The sequence below is a fragment of the Ylistrum balloti genome, unplaced genomic scaffold, assembly GCF_031769215.1.
Source record: "Ylistrum balloti isolate Yb309-2 unplaced genomic scaffold, AGI_CSIRO_Ybal_v1 Utg371460, whole genome shotgun sequence".
Lineage (NCBI taxonomy): Eukaryota > Metazoa > Mollusca > Bivalvia > Pectinida > Pectinidae > Ylistrum > Ylistrum balloti.
In genome coordinates this window covers 6836-24224 of record NW_026782762.1, presented here as the reverse complement: position 1 = coordinate 24224, position 17389 = coordinate 6836, and the positions used below count along the sequence as shown (strand labels likewise).

Sequence of the window (17389 nt, the reverse complement as noted above, 5' to 3'; positions counted from 1 at the left end):
TTTTTAGAGAACAAAATGAAAACACGAAAAATATATTCACGAAAAAAGAGATATTGTAAGGAAAGTCAAAGTCTGACTCCCTTAGAAATATATCTCAGCCTAAAAGTTTGATAAAAACAACGAAAGATTTGAACATTGAAAAATAATCTCAATTCACTGACATTACTCCATTGTTTTATTGCTGGAAATGAGCTTTAATTCTTAGCACAAAACTCCCAATGATGTATTTTGCACAACCTGTGCCTTGTGTTATCAAATACATAAGATCAGTGACGACACCAGACAAATGACTGTGTTTCTGTGTTGACCCATAGGTTGAATCAATGTCCAATTCCATATTTTGGCATTCCTGAGCATTCTCCTCAGGTTGATATCTGTCTGTACCCTAGAGAAAATAGATCGATACACCCATACTGAGGACATTTACAGTAGTATATAAACAAATATCCGTCCCGCTGACCAGTACCATTGACCAGTACCACTGACCAGTATTACTGACCAGTACCACCGACCAGTACCATTGACCAGTACCACTGACCAGTACCACTGACCAGTACCACTGACCAGTACCACCGACCAGTACCATTGACCAGTACCACTGACCAGTACCACCGACCAGTACCAATGACCAGTACCACTGACCGGTACCATTGACCGGTACCACTGACCAGTACCATTGACCAGTACCACTGACCAGTACCATTGACCTGTGCCATTGACCAGTATCATTGACCAGTACCATTGACAAGTACCACTAACCAGTACCATTGACCAGTACCATTGACCAGTACCACTGACCAGTACCACTGACCAGTACCATTGACCAGTACCATTGACCAGTACCACTGACCAGTGCAATTGACCAGTAAAACTGACCAGGTGACAAGTACCACTAACCAGTACCATTGACCAGTACCATTGACCAGTACCACTGACCAGTACCACCGACCAGTACCAATGACCAGTACCACTGACCGGTACCATTGACCGGTACCACTGACCAGTACCACTGACCTGTGCCATTGACCAGTACCACTGACCGGTACCACTGACCGGTACCACTGACCAGTACCACTGACCAGTACCATTGACCAGTACCATTGACCAGTACCACTGATCAGTACCACTGACCAGTATTACTGACCGGTACCACCGACCAGTACCATTGACCAGTACCACTGACCAGTACCACTGACCAGTACCACTGACCAGTACCATTGACCTGTGCCATTGACCAGTATCATTGACCAGTACCATTGACAAGTACCACTAACCAGTACCATTGACCAGTACCATTGACCAGTACCACTGACCAGTACCATTGACCAGTACCATTGACCAGTACCACTGACCAGTGCAATTGACCAGTAAAACTGACCAGGTCAGTTGCCACTGATCAGTACCACCGACCAGTACCAATGACCAGTACCACTGACCAGTACCACCGACCAGTACCAATGACCAGTACCACTGACCAGTACCACTGACCTGTGCCATTGACCAGTACCACTGACCGGTACCACTGACCGGTACCACTGACCAGTATCACTGACCAGTACCATTGACCAGTACCATTGACCAGTACCACTGATCAGTACCACTGACCAGTATTACTGACCGGTACCACCGACCAGTACCATTGACCAGTACCACTGACCAGTACCATTGACCAGTACCACTGACTAGTACCATTGACCTGTGCCATTGACCAGTATCATTGACCAGTACCATTGACAAGTACCACTAACCAGTACCATTGACCAGTACCATTGACCAGTACCACTGACCAGTACCATTGACCAGTACCATTGACCAGTACCACTGACCAGTGCAATTGACCAGTAAAACTGACCAGGTCAGTTGCCACTGATCAGTACCACCGACCAGTACCAATGACCAGTACCACTGACCAGTACCACCGACCAGTACCAATGACCAGTACCACTGACCGGTACCATTGACCGGTACCACTGACCAGTACCACTGACCAGTACCACTGACCTGTGCCATTGACCAGTACCACTGACCGGTACCACTGACCAGTACCACTGACCAGTACCATTGACCAGTACCACTGACCAGTACCACTAATCAGTACCACTGACCAGTACCACTGACCAGTACCGTTGACCAGTACCACTAACCAGTACCACTGACCAGTACCATTGACCAGTACCATTGACCAGTACCATTGACCAGTACCGCTGACCAGTACCGCTGACCAGTACCATTGACCAGTACCGCTGACCAGTACCACTTACCAGTACCACTGACCAGTACCATTGACCAGTACCACAGACCAGTACCATTGACCGGTACCATTGACCAGTACCACCGACCAGTACCACCGACCAGTACCACTGACCAGTACCACTGACCAGTACCACTGACCAGTACCATTGACCAGTACCACTGACCGGTACCATTGACCAGTACCATTGACCAGTACCACTGACCAGTACCATTGATCAGTACCATTGACCAGCACCACTAACCAGTACCACTTACCAGTACCACTAACCAGTACCACTTACCAGTACCACTGACCAGTACCATTGACCAGTACCACTGACCTACCCATCATCATAAGGCTTTATCCTGGACTGCCGTATATTTGTACGGTCGATGGTAGTACGATCAATTGTCAATTATAGTTATTGCTAAGCAGTTTGACAACAAACCGTGGCTGATCTGTAAACTTAATCGGTAAGGTTACCTTCTCTAAGTACTTCACGCACTGGTAAATGGTCTCGAGTAAAGTAGGTTAAGTATATATTTAATATCTATAAGAATTCGATAACATATTAATCAAGATGTTATTAGTTGATATGCCACTTCAGCTGTGTATAAGTTTGTTCTATTCTGCGTAGCACTGGCAAACCTATACATAATGTACAAAAGGGATACCAACAATTCGTAAAATGATCTATGTAAAAATGTAGCAGGGATAATCTTACATCAAACATGACAGTCAACATAAGACCTAATGAAATTGTGGGAGTAATCTATTTCAAAAAGACAATACATCGTTTCTCAAAACTTGATTATAAGTTCGGCAGTCATTCTGGTTGGAGAGAAAATCCTAATACCTTACCGTGTGGAGATGTCAATTTCTCTTAACAATCTTATGTTCTAAGTAATAGTATGTCTATCAATCCGTGTCATCAAAACGTAACACATTGATACAATGAAATGTAAAATCAAATTACACATAATTCATCTTAATGTAAAGTTCATCTCCTATCATAATAAAAAATCATCTCCTATCATAATAAAAAATCTCTTATCTTAATAAAAAAATCTCTTATCTTAGTAAAAAATCTCTTATCCTGATATAAAAATATCTTATCTCTTAAAAAAAACTTAATCAAAACTTACTTCTTATGTTAATTAAAATTCGTTTCTTTTATCTTCATATCCATCTTTACTTCGAGATATTATCCTGTTGAATTATGTAACCAGATGTCTGACATATAACATGCCTATATAACATACTTCTGTTCGAATATATTGTTTTGTATTCTGTTTTAATGATAATTTGAAGATCGGTTTTCTTATAAAATACAAGAACGTTGTGGTGTGCAATTTAATGATAATTTGGCTCTGTTGTTTCTTATTCTAAATTGGTGTTAAAATTTGATAGTCGCATGTGTGTTTTTATAACAATCCTGTGGGAGTACCGACGCTGGTGGACGTCAGATCCCGTGGTTTGTCGTAACATACATGTAATGTTTAAATTAATTTAAATAGTTGCACTTTTCAGAATATACACGCGTACTCGACTACTTTACATTCTCTTGAAATAATCCATTATTGAATTCTAAATATTACAATATCTCACACCGAGATCTAGATTTAAACATTTCTTTCGGCCAGTTTTGAATTCCTTCACTCGCTTCTAAGTTTTGACCTGTAGCGTCACAGACAAGTCCCAGGATAAAACAGCTGTATAATGCAGTTTAATAATCACTTACTTGGGTGTAATGAATTTTAATTCCTTTTGAAAAATTGTATTCGCTTGTCTTTTTCTCTAATCCTTGTTCTAGGTCATCGATATTCGTGGGACACTATGTTCGAAGGCAGCAGACGAACAGCTCCAAGTTATACTAGTTAGCTTCTGTTGTTGATTTCAAGATTTCTGAGTTGGCAGATTTGTAAAATGTTGTAAACTCTTATCAAAATACCATTGTGGGATCGCACAACGTTACACGATGTGCAATGTGCGCACAATGTATGCACGATAGGAAAATCAGACGATGTACGATTCTGTCATGGTTGATATAAATTTAGAAATGGACACTTGTAGATATATCAGATACACACTGAATAGTTAGATACACTCGTAATTTTCAGTGTTTTGTTTACAAAGAGCCACACGTGACCAGCCTTAGTGGACGGACACACATTATATATGGAAACATTAAATGGACGTCTCTTTATGTCACGGCAATGAATCGTTTAAATTCTCGTGCCGTCAGATAGTAAATTGTATTTTCATTACTTCTGTATTACTGTCATTTTTCATTCTTTTTGTAAACAAAAAAAATGTATGCTCAGGTAAATTTTACGTGTTGTGTTTGTTAGACGGGCGGCCCAGCTGGAACGAATCCGGACCTGTCACGTATATAGCCGTATACAGGTAAACCCAGCCGGTGTTGATCCGGACCTGTCACGTATATAGCCGTATACAGGTAAACCCAGCCGGTACAGACGTATACAGGTAAACACAGCCGGTACAGATCCGGACCTGTCACGTATATAGCCGTATACAGGTAAACCCAGCCGGTATAGATCCGGACCTGTCACGTATATAGCCGTATACAGGTAAACCCAGCCGGTACAGATCCGGACCTGTCACGTATATAGCCGTATACAGGTAAACCCAGCCGGTATAGATCCGGACCTGTCACGTATATAGCCGTATACAGGTAAACCCAGCCGGTACAGATCCGGACCTGTCACGTATATAGCCGTATACAGGTAAACCCAGCCGGTATAGATCCGGACCTGTCACGTTTTTTGGTGCGTAGTGCTTTTCCATTAAGCGACGCGTTGTTTGTTATGACGACATCTGACATAAGATAAAGGTGCTTTGTTTTGAAATGTTATTTACATTTTCTCCGAGAGTGGCAACACCTGGGGTAAAATAACGTAAAATAATGCAAACAACTTTGTGCACTCATGCGAAACAGAGAAATTTTGAATACTTATTTTAGTTTACATGTTTAAGTACTGAATTGAGATCTCGAAGGCTGGATAGATCTGTAACAATGGTTTACATATAAACTCCACCGATTTGTCAAGACTGTGACACTTTTACTGCTCTCGTGACAATTGCTGTTTTCAATGTATGTAAATTAATCAGAATATAATGTGAAAAGATCATTCGCAATAAACTTGAGCTCTCTTTTGTTTACACGCAGTAGCCTATCTTGGTAAAACTTTTGTTGTTTGAGTAGAGCGTCCGCCCACAATTAGTGTTAAGGGTTTGTTTGTCCATCACCTATTGACACTGCCTTCATAACAATCTGGCTCTGATTAGGACACACACCAACCAATTATCCGGCCACCCAACCGACCGGCCGACAGACAGACAGACAAAACTCAGGACGCAAATTTCGATGTTGTTAACAGTGAAATATCTTTTCTGGATTTTATATTATGCTTTGAAATTACATTTAAGAAATTCGGACAAGGAAATATAGTTGACGAAACAGTGTCAGCTTTCATGTGCCAACCGACACAACCATCCCCATCCTTGAAATGTTAATAAATTAAAATAGGTTTATGACGGAAATTGTTATAGTATTTTATCACAGATGGAACAAACACGAATAATTCGTGGAAGCCGGTAGAGTTGGCCATTCAAATCCTTCGTTACATTTTGGTATAGCGTCCAAGCTTTGTTCGGCAATTAGGACAATTGTGGATGACATCCTTACAACTGTCCATGAAGAATGGGATAATGAAACAGCCCAGAACACCCCTGAAAAAGTAAACAAAACAAAATGAGATGTCTTGTCTAGCTCAAACATTGTGTATCTATACCAGGAGCAACAAGCCTTTTTGTAGATTTCAATAAAGTTCCAAGTCTAAATCATGTTTTAAAAACAAACTACCTAGTGACGTCACAGAATTTGTATACGTTTTGTTTTGTTTTGATTTGCTTTTTTCGATGTTATCTTTTCATCTTTTTAATTTTTGCATTATTTTTATGTATATTGATCGAAGTATTTTTTACATTAGGATAACTATATATTGCGCGGTAAAATGTGATGTCATTCATAGTTGTATAACGTATAACTTTGATACACGATAAAGCTAAGTTGTGCAATTAATATAAACTCACCCAAGAAGAGCAATGATGAGGCAACAGACGACCGTGTTAACCCCTGGTACGAAGGTCATCACAGTGACGATGTCCTGGCTACAGTTTGGGCACTGCATTCTCTGTGGCGTGTCGCGGAAGGATTTGACGATCGGAAGTGACTGCTGGGGCGCAGTTGTCACCACCATCATACCTGGCTGTCCGACCGGCTGCACTATCTGTTTTTGCTGCATGCCTTGAAAAATATGGCAGATAGCAGTCTTTTTTCCCATAACATTTAACTTGGACTATTTGATTGAAATCGCATGCTGTTTTATACGACGCGTGCGAGAAACTTTACCGAGCTGTAGATTGGGACAAAAAACGTGACGTCATTGGATTTAAAAAACGATTTCAACAGTTCATGTCTACAGAAAGTTTTCGAAGTCCAGCTAGAGTTTCTCGGGTCATCTTTTTTGACATCCCAACTTTTTTCATATTTTGTTTTGGTCTATCATACTTAACGTACTTGTTAGGGATCATAAGTTACACTTGACTAGCGCGCGATACAAAGATACCGACAATACGGTAATCGATATCAAATAACCCAGTTCTGTATAAGTGTATCTAAAACAAAACATCATATTGTTGTTATTTATTTTGTTTATCTATATAATTTGCTAAGTGGTTTTAATTTGAACACATGTTTTATGTTTATTTTCGTGTTTTGATGTAAATAATCAACAGCGATGCCAAAGTCCACAATAGAATAAGTTTACTATCAGCTACAGCCTTACTTCACCCTGACAAAATACTCTACGTTCCATAAGGAGATGGAATCAGAAAAAAATCAAACTTTGTCGCCACGCTGACGATTGCAATAGCTGTAGTTGTTAAGATTGATGTACTTGTAGTTCTCTTCGTTTATAATTAGACACGTGACATAGGATACAACCTAAAACAAAATAAACGTGGTTGACTGCGTTTTTTGAGTTAGTTTCCTTGTAAGTCAGATTTTTAAAAAAAAAATTTTTCTTACTTTATCGCGCAATGATAGTGATACGGTTGAATGGTTTATAAGCACGCTATCATGGAAATCATTAATATTCATGTTGTTTAGTAGGCAAAAATGGGCCTCTAGTAAGCTCAAAGACGTAAAAATAGATTATCATGCATAAGAGGATGCCCCGTGAACAACCAGGATCATTTTGAGGCGGAGTTTCTTTGTGGGAGCTGGCGCCTACCTTGCTGAATAGCATACAGGCGGCCCGTAATATACTTTGCAGAGTATTTTTAGCTTGGCGTTTTGTCCAATGACACAAACATGACCTGAGAGACCAGTCGTTTCTCAGCTCTCTGAGAGACAACTCGCCACAAATAGGAAAAAAGAACAACATGACGGGAAAATAGATAATTTGAAAATAAGATCAATTGATTAAACTTTATGCTATTTCATAATTTCTTTTAAATAATAAATAACATTTTGCACTGGACCAACGAAAAAAATAAAACAGCATTTGTATACATCGTAGGTATGAAACTGATTCGCTATTCCGTTAACCCTACCCTTAACCGACCAATAACACTGCAAAAACCTCTTATCCCAGACACTTTACTGAGCGAATTTCTCTTTCAGTAATGTCACAATCATTTAGTCCAGGACCAATTAAATTACAGTGTCTACACCTTTGATGTATTGTTGACGCCGGCAACTCGCCATTGTTGGACATAACATTCGGGTAACGTAACAACATATTATCTACTTTCGCCGAGGTCTAATGGTTTCGCAATTGATATTGGATTTAACACACGTAGTCTAAAATCGATCAGAAGGTAACATAGCGTCCAAACAACACTGAAAAATATTGATTTTTTTTCAGTTATGGACAGAAATGCTATTTTGGAAATTTTACTGGTCGTGAACCTGAAATGAAATTTTCTTATAGGTCGATTTTTTGCCGTGGGCCTATATGTTCTGGTTACCAGAGATTCTGTTTTCATGCGATTAGGATTAATTTCAAACAAATAATTTCCTGATAAGATTTCGACATAATCCGGATTAGTGATTCTGTTTATCATATCTACACAAATTCTTGTTATAATTGTTACTGAAACTTTATTCTTTCTCCCTACATCTTACTAGATTCTATATATAGAAGATCCAGTATCAATATTTAACCATACCGTCGATATTACTTACTAGATTCTATATATAGAATATCCAGTATCAATATTTAACGATACCGTCGATATTACTTTCTAGAATCTATATAGCAGATCCAGTATCAATATTTGACAATACCGTCGATATATCTTACTAGATTCTATATTTAGAAGATCCAGTATCAATATTTGACTATACCGTCGATATTACTTACTAGATTATATATATAGAAGGTCCAGTACCGATATTTGCCCATACCGTCGATATAACTTACTAGATTCTATATTTAGAAGATCCAGTATCAATATTTCACTATACCGTCGATATAACTTACTAGATTATATATATAGAAGGTCCAGTATCAATATTTCACTATACCGTCGATATAACTTACTAGATTATATATATAGAAGGTCCAGTATCAATATTTGACTATACCGTCGATATTACTTACTAGATTCTATATTTAGAAGATCCAGTATCAATATTTCACTATACCGTCGATATAACTTACTAGATTATATATATAGAAGGTCCAGTATCAATATTTGACTATACCGTCGATATTACTTACTAGATTTTATATTTAGAAGATCCAGTATCAATATTTGACTATACCGTCGATATAACTTACTAGATTATATATATAGAAGGTCCAGTATCAATATTTGACTATACCGTCGATATTACTTACTAGATTCTATATTTAGAAGATCCAGTATCAATATTTGACTATACCGTCGATATAACTTACTAGATTCTATATTTAGAAGATCCAGTATCAATATTTGCCCATACCGTCGATATAACTTACTAGATTATATATATAGAAGATCCAGTACCAATATTGGACCATACCGTCGATATAACTTACTAGATTATATATATAGAAGATCCAGTATCAATATTTGCCCATACCGTCGATATTACTTACTAGATTATATATATAGAAGATCCAGTACCGATATTTGCCCATACCGTCGATATTACTTACTAGATTCAATATATAGAAGATCCAGTATCAATATTTGACTATACCGTCGATATAACTTACTAGATTCTATATATAGAAGGTCCAGTACCGATATTTGACTATACCGTCGATATAACTTACTAGATTGTATACATTCAATGAGATATACATATTTTCCTTCAGAATTTTACTACATTGGCTCTATTTATAATTTACTTAACAAGCGTAGAGTTTCTGAAAGTATGAAAATTATTAGTGAATATCAAATTTATTAACAAAAACGATACCTGGGTTATATCCAACCTGTTGCTGCATGCCAGGGTAGGGTTGTGTCTGTGCCATTGTCAAATTTAACTTCTTGATGTCACGTCGGTCAACTCGATTGTCCGAAAATCCGCAGCTCTTATGAGAGTTTTACGTCGACTGTTTAAGTGTTCTTCAATGATATGTCCAAGCTTGACCAATGGCTATTACATAGACTCTTTAAAGCTGTGGTCACTACTGACCTTACTATGGAGACTAGGACATGGCACCAGGAAATTTGTTCGATCGAACGCCCGACTATCTAGTTCGAACGCCCGACTATCTCGTTCGAACGCAATGATATTGCGTCCGCACATAGTAATATTCATTTCATTCGCACGTAAAAATAGTTCATTGGCCAGCAATAATATTTGTCCGAATGTGATGAGAATATTTCATTTTTGACCTGCAATGTCCATCTAAGGCCATCGTACTTTCCAGTTGTGCCGTTTGTAGTTATTGTATTGTTCCACTGGCATTGTGTCCAAGCATACACACTTTAAAATGGCTTGGGGATAAATATTTGTCGAAGTTGTTTGGCAACTGTAGACAATATGTTACTAGTTTTTGACCAGAGCTAATTCAAAATATTCAAGATAAAAATATATTTAAGCAGAAGTAGGTTAGGCATTTAGCCAACGCCTTAAATATCTTATAAATTTCTACGTGAAATCTAATCCCCGTGTTTATATCATGTTTAACTATAAAGTTTCTGTATTGACTCGTACATAAACAATTAGATGTGGACAGTGTTAAGTAGGCATTTTAGCTACTTAGGTCGGAAACATGGCGCAATTCATGCGCGAATCATTTCACTTATCTAACAGTTAAAAACCTATAATGAGGTCAACATGGTTATTATATTAAGGTTAATATGTGAGGTTGATATAACTCCATTTTGACTGAAGTCCTTAATTCTTACAGGTAACTGGATTATTCTTTTTCATATATTTATATTGTTTTCTCAGAAATTGAATATTTAGAGAAATACCTAATAATCAACAAAATCACTTATTTTCTTAACAGAGTACACAAATTCTAAAACCTTTGTATTCGGGAAATACAGCAATAAGAATATGACAAATTATCACCTTCATTCCGAGGTGCATGTGATGGGTTGTTATATATTTAAAACATTGAGTCCTTACAGTCTGACTAATCTAGAATGAGAAACATTGTACATTTAGTCCGGATGCTTCAAATTTAGAAATATGAAGTCAAAACTTTACAATGTATATATATGCCTCATCAGAACAGGAGAAACTTCTGTTGATCCGAAGGTTTCAAATACGGATTTCCTGTCTAAGTTCATTTCACATAATAGACAATTTGCTGCTATGATCAAGTCAAGAATTTCTAGTTGCTTGTCATCGCGCCTTCCAAACACCCACGTTTGGGGGATGTCTGGGTGGTGTGGTTAGCTAGGCGATCCAGAGTTCGAGTCCCGATAGGGCACGTGTCAAAACTTATCTCCTTTCGTCAGTCGTGTGTTATATATAATATACTTACCAACTTTACAGTAAGACTAAATGTATTCATCAGATTCTCTTTGTTTTTCGACAACAAGAATGAGATCTTTGCAATAGCAAGACGCACAAGCAGTGCACTAGCCTTATATAGATAATGTTAAGTTTGAATGGCTTCAATTTGGAGCCCGGAAGAGCTCTCCGGAAGGAAGGACGGACGGACTCCAATCTATTATCCCCCACATACGCCTTTCGAGGGGATGAGGTACAGTGTACAGACGTACCATTTTCTTTTGATTTTTTTAAAGTGCTGCGTACTTTATATAGCTTCATAAACGGAAAATAGGGAATGTGTGAACATTTTGTTTGAAACGTGGTCGCAGCATATACCTGTAATGTTGTCCTTTCCTTCCATCTATGCCTGTGTGGGATAACATGTGGGAGAACTCTTTCCCTTTTGAGTGTAAGAAGTGTCCTTTGCCATTATGGTGAAGTATATCTTAACGCACTTTCTTCTGTTTTTTTCCAAATATGACTTTAGTTTGTGTGTCATATAGAAATTGTGCTATATTTATCACTGTAATTGCTTGATCAAGAAAAGCACTTGCAAAGAAAAACAAGCAAAAAGAATCCAGCATATCAGGTCATACAGTTGTGACCCGGAAGTAAAAAGTCACAGTTTTGCTTTGTGCTAACTTAGTGACGGATAGAAACAAACAAACTTGGACGCCTTCGGAACCCAAAGAACCTCTCTGTTAGTTTTATTTCTTTTCAGCTACAAAATGGATTATAAACAGTGATACTAGAAAATATTACGGTCGCTCCACGTTCCTTTGCCATAATTCATATTACAAGTAAGGCGAAATTTAAATCTAGATTTCAATAACATTTTTTAGGCTATATTTCAATGTTTATATATATATATTAATTGGGCTAGGTTTCGTTGTCACCCGTTATCTTCAGCTTTTGAGTAACATCAAAAGCAACTCACGCCATCTTGCAGAATAGTTATGATGCAAGAACGATTGAATCCGTCGAATGTATTACAAGCGTTTCCAGTTGAACTAGAATAAAAGCAATTTACAATGAAGAGTTTCCGGATTTGACGCTGTCAAATTAGTCATGGATCTAAAGTGATTGCATCAACCGAAATATCAGTGTGTTTAAAGCGTTCACAGTCGACTATGAAAAAGTACGGAAACAGACCCAGATTTATTTTGCTCAGTATGATTTGATAAAGCCCGAGAGTACCCGATTCAATTATAATCCCCAGTGACCATTAGAGATCGTGGGCATTGTTTGTAACGCCCAGTAGTACTCAATGACGTAAGATATGTCTTGGACCAAACAATATTCAAGAGTCATTCCCAGAACAGCTATAATATCTCGGCTATATAATCCTTTAATTGCTTACAGGTCTGATCTCGTTCCTTTCAGGTAAATGGGTAAAGCTGTTACGTAGTCACACCTAGTTCTCAGGAACCTACAGATAATACTTGTGTTTTGTTAGTTTGAATAGAGCCTAACTAGTAATAAGAAGTTGTGTCTAATCCCTTTGATGTCAATAAAACATGAAGGAATGGTCAGATTTTATTTATTTGTTTATTATTAGTGATGGGCGGTCGAGTGGCGCAGTGGTGCAGCTCTTGCTTTTCACCCCCCCCCCCTCGACACCCCGATTTTCTATCACATTGATACATGTATTAGTTCTTAATATAGGCCATTTGTATTGTGTAATATTTTATTGACAATGCTTGCTTTTTCTGAATCTGCTGACATCAGAATATGAAATTTAATAAAATCTCCAGTCGTTCATTACAACAGTTACTTTTATTGATAATGATTTCAATAAAAACAAGTTCCATGACCATTTATTACTGTTAAATTAAGCTGTAACTTTGTATTTACTTAAACAATGCCCGTTTTATAATACTACGCAGGAAAACGTGTACCACTTACATATACAACGACACGAGAATTAGAAACAAAAAGGCCAACAACGCAAACGTTAAGTTAAAAGACAAGGAATACCTTAAAGATATATCATTCGGAACACCTCAGATATTTCTTCCAGAAAAAAATAAACTCCTGAATATGACAAAATGTTTACATTTTGTTTACATAAGCGCTGTCATATCTTTTTTTTTTTTTTTTTTTATTTAGAAGAATATTTCCAAGGTCTTCTGTGTGAAAAACAAATTACAACGTTATTACAGTATAAAAACAAAAGTGAGATCTTTATTCTGGTTTTAAATTATGCTAGGAATTTGTAGGGCATTGTATACTCTTATAATTAATACGTATATATACTTGTTCTCGATTAGAAATTACATAAATAAATATTGAACATTAAACAACACAGAACAAAGCGAATTACAACGTTAGCCAAGAAACGCTAATGCGGAAACAACGACACATGACTTCGGCAAATGAAATTTATATTGTTTCCACTCATCAATCTGTTTTATTGGCGGGTTTGAATCCCTGGCGGTGACGTCACAATGGTAAATTATCAACGTAATAATATTGCTATTATGGTCTATCACAGTCTGAAACAAACACACGAATGATTCGTAGCTGTTCGGTAGAGCTGGCCATTCAAATCCTTCGTTACATTTTGGTATAGCGTCCAAGCTTTGTTCGGCAATTAGGACAATTGTGGATGACATCCTTACAACTGTCCATGAAGAATGGGATAATGAAACAGCCCAGAACACCTCTGAAAAAGTAAACAAAACAAAATTGTCAAGTCAATATTTCTATCTATAAATGTAACCAGATTTTATGCATGATCATCACCAAGAAAAAAAACTTTTTTACGTCTCTTTGTGAATTGAATTTGTTTCCAATAGAGAATCTTAGGTCGTCAATAAATATCGGTCCAAAGGGATTCTACACTAATTATAGAATTGAATAACGGCCTTGATATACACACAATATGTAATTTAAGTTGAAAACAAACTCAGAACTGACAGAAAATAGGAATGAATAGATAAGTAAATATCTAATGGATGAAAATTTCCCTGAAATAACTTTACGATAAACATCAGCTACTTAATATGAATGTAACTCACCCAAGAAGAGCAATGATGAGGCAACAGACGACAGTGTTGACCCCTGGTACGAAGGTCATCACAGTGACGATGTCCTGGCTACAGTTTGGGCACTGCATTCTCTGTGGCGTGTCGCGGAAGGATTCGACGACCGGAAGTGACTGCTGGGGCGCAGTTGTAACCACAACCATACCTGGCTGTCCGACCGGCTGCATGATCTGTTGTTGCTGCATGCCTGGTAAACAAGATGACCGACATTTCTTTCCCTTTTTTGACAATTTTACTAGTTTTTCTTTCAATGTATATTGTAATGATTATTTACAGTCTTCACACAGGAACTCATATCGGCGATTAAATAAGACATAAAAACTTGTTGATGTAAGTGCCACTTCACTACAATTGATACGACAATACATTTCCGCTCTTTCGAATTGAAGTTTCCATATTCTCAATAGTGACAAGAATATAGGCGATATTTTGCAATATTAGGATATTTTCATTTGATATAATAAAACCTGGGAGACTGTAAACAAATAAAAACTCAAGAAAAACTACATCGGCTTCTGGTGAGAATGAACCACATCAACAAACTATTAAATTTTAAGTATTTGTTTTACATGTTTTCGTTTAGAATTAATTGTAAAGAGAAATAAAAAACAAACAAACAAAACACAAAAAACAACGAACAAACAAAAACAAAACAATAAAACAAAACATTTATGCAAACACATCTACTAGACTAACAAAAGTAATGTTTTTATCTGTTTAAAGTAAGCAGTGTTTTTGTCTGTTTAATGTAAGTAGTGTTTTTGTCTGTTTAATGTAAGTAAGCTTTTTTTTCTGTTTAATGTAAGTAATATGTTGTCTGTTTAATGAAAGTAGTGTTTTTGTCTGTTTAATTTAAGTAGTATTTTTGTCTGTTTAATGTAAGTAATGTGTTGTCTTGTTTAATGTAAGTAGTCTTTTTTGTCTGTTTAATGTAAGTAGTATTTTTGTCTGTTTAATGTAACTAATGTTTTTGTATGTTTAATGTAAGTAGTGTTTTTGTCTGTTTAATAGAAGTAATGTTTTTGTCTGTTTGATGTAAGTGATGTTTTTGTCTGTTTAATGTAAGTAGTGTTTTTGTCTGTTTAATGTAAGTTATGTTTTTGTCTGTTTAATGTAAGTAGTGTTTTTGTCTGTTTAATTTAAGTAGTTTTTGTCTGTTTAATGTAAGTAGTGTTTTTGTCTGTTTAATGTATGCAGTGTTTTTGTCTGTTTAATGTAAGTGATGTTTTTGTCTGTTTAATGTAAGTTTTGTGTTGTCTTTTTATTGTAAGTAATGTTTTTGTCTGTTTAACGTACGTAATGTGTTGCCTGCTTAATGTAAGTAATGTTTTTGTCTGTTTAATGTAAGTAGTGTTTTTGTCTGTTTAATGTAAGTTATGTTTTTGTCTGTTTAATGTAAGTAGTGTTTTTGTCTGTTTAATGTACGCAATGTGTTGTCTGTTTAATGTAAGTAATGTTTTTGTCTGTTTAGTGAAGGTAGTGTTTTTGTCTGTTTAATGTAAGTAGTGTGTTGTTTGTTTAATGTAAGTAATGTTTTTGTCTGTTTAGTGAAAGTAGTGTCTTGACTGTTTAATGTATGTAGTGTTTTTGTCTGTTTAATGTATGTATTGTGTTGTCAATGTAACTAATGTTTTTGTATGTGTAAGTAGTAACTCCACTTTTTGTCTGTTTAATGGTAAGTAGTGCTGAATGTTACACTTTACTGTCGTAACTGGTAACAGTAGCTACACTTCACTGTCGTAACTGGTCAACAGTGTTTTGTCGTAACTGTTCAACAGTGCTAACTCAGCTACACTTCACTGTCGTAACTGTTTAACTCAGCTAACTTCACTGTCGTAACTGGTCAACAGTGCTGTCAGCTACACTTCACTGTCGTAACTGGTCAACAGTGCAGAACTCAGTACACTTTTGTCGTAACTGGTCAACAGTGTAAGTCTACACTTTGTATGTCGTAACTGTCAACAGTGCTGAACTTTTGTCTGTCGTAACTGGTCAACAGTGCTGAACTCAGCTACACTTCACTGGTCAACAGTGCTGAATTCAGCTACACTTTACTGTCGTAACTAATGAACAGTGCAGAACTCCAATTCACTGTCGTAACTGGTCAACAGTGCTGAACTCAGCTACACTTCACTGTCGTAACTGGTCAACAGTGCAGAACTCAGCTACACTTCACTGTCGTAACTGGTCAACAGTGCAGAACTCAGCTACACTTCACTGTCGTAACTGGTCAACAGTGCTGAACTCAGCTACACTTCACAGTCGTAACTGGTCAACAGTGCAGAACTCAGCTACACTTCGCTGTCGTAACTGGTCAACAGTACAAGACTCCACTTCACAGTCGTAACTGGTCAACAGTGCAGAACTCAGCTACACTTCACTGTCGTAACTGGTCAACAGTGCTGAACTCAGCTACACTTCACTGTCGTAACTGGTCTACAGTGCAGAACTCAGTTACACTTCACTGTCGTAACTTGTCATCAGTGCAGAAATCAGCTACACTTCACTGTCGTAACTGGTCAACAGTGCTGAACTCAGCTACACTCTACTGTCGTAACTGGTCAACAGTGCTGATCTCAGCTAAGCTTCACTGTCGTCACTGGTCAACAGTGCTGAACTCAGCTACACTTCACAGTCGTAACTGGTCAACAGTGCAGAACTCAGCTACACTTCACTGTCGTAACTGGTCAACAGTGCAGATCTCAGCTACACTTTACTGTCGTAACAGATCAACAGTGGAGAACTCCACTTCACTGTCGTAACTGGTCAACAGTTCATCAATCAGCTACACTTCACTGTCGTAACTGGTCAACAGTGCAGAACTCAGCTACACTTCACTGTCGTAACTGGTCAACAGTGCAGAACTCCACTTCACTGTCCGAACTGGTCAACAGTGCAGAACTCCACTTCACTCTCCAAACTCGTCAACAGTGCAGAATTTCACTTCACTGTCGTAACTTGTCAACAGTGCAGAACTCAACTTCACTGTCGTAACTGGTCAACAGTGCAGAACTCCACTTCACTGTCGTAACTGGTCAACAGTGCTGAACTCAGCTACACTTCACTGTCGTAACT

The 17389-nt window shown here is 37.5% G+C and overlaps 2 protein-coding genes across 2 annotated transcripts; both read right to left on the bottom strand.

The window, feature by feature from the left end:
* Positions 1 to 5877: 5877 nt before the first annotated feature.
* Positions 5878 to 9786, bottom strand: LOC132562592 (LITAF domain-containing protein-like). Its single transcript, XM_060227343.1, has 3 exons — positions 9732 to 9786; positions 6350 to 6563; positions 5878 to 5986 (listed from the first exon to the last, which is right to left on the bottom strand). The coding sequence occupies exons 1-3, from the start codon at positions 9784 to 9786 to the stop codon at positions 5878 to 5880; spliced, it is 378 nt and encodes a 125-aa protein (XP_060083326.1).
* Positions 9787 to 13823: 4037 nt separating this feature from the next.
* LOC132562590 (LITAF domain-containing protein-like) lies at positions 13824 to 14501 on the bottom strand (the record flags this gene model as incomplete). Its single annotated transcript, XM_060227342.1, has 2 exons — positions 13824 to 13932; positions 14288 to 14501. Coding segments are annotated over 2 exons (323 nt in total), but the record flags the coding sequence as incomplete, so codon positions are not given.
* Between the last annotated feature and the right edge of the window lie 2888 nt (positions 14502 to 17389).

What these genes read in the sequence shown, in the direction of transcription:
- LOC132562592 (XM_060227343.1), bottom strand. Translation starts at nt 9,786, where the DNA reads ATGGCACAGACACAACCCTACCCTGGCATGCAGCAACAGGTTGGATAT. An exon ending in ACAGGTTGGATATAACCCAG is followed by an intron (nt 6,564 to 9,731) that starts GTATCGTTTTTG and finishes ATATTTTTCAAG; the next exon opens with GCATGCAGCAAAAACAGATA. An exon ending in CTCATCATTGCTCTTCTTGG is followed by an intron (nt 5,987 to 6,349) that starts GTGAGTTTATAT and finishes TTACTTTTTCAG; the next exon opens with GGGTGTTCTGGGCTGTTTCA.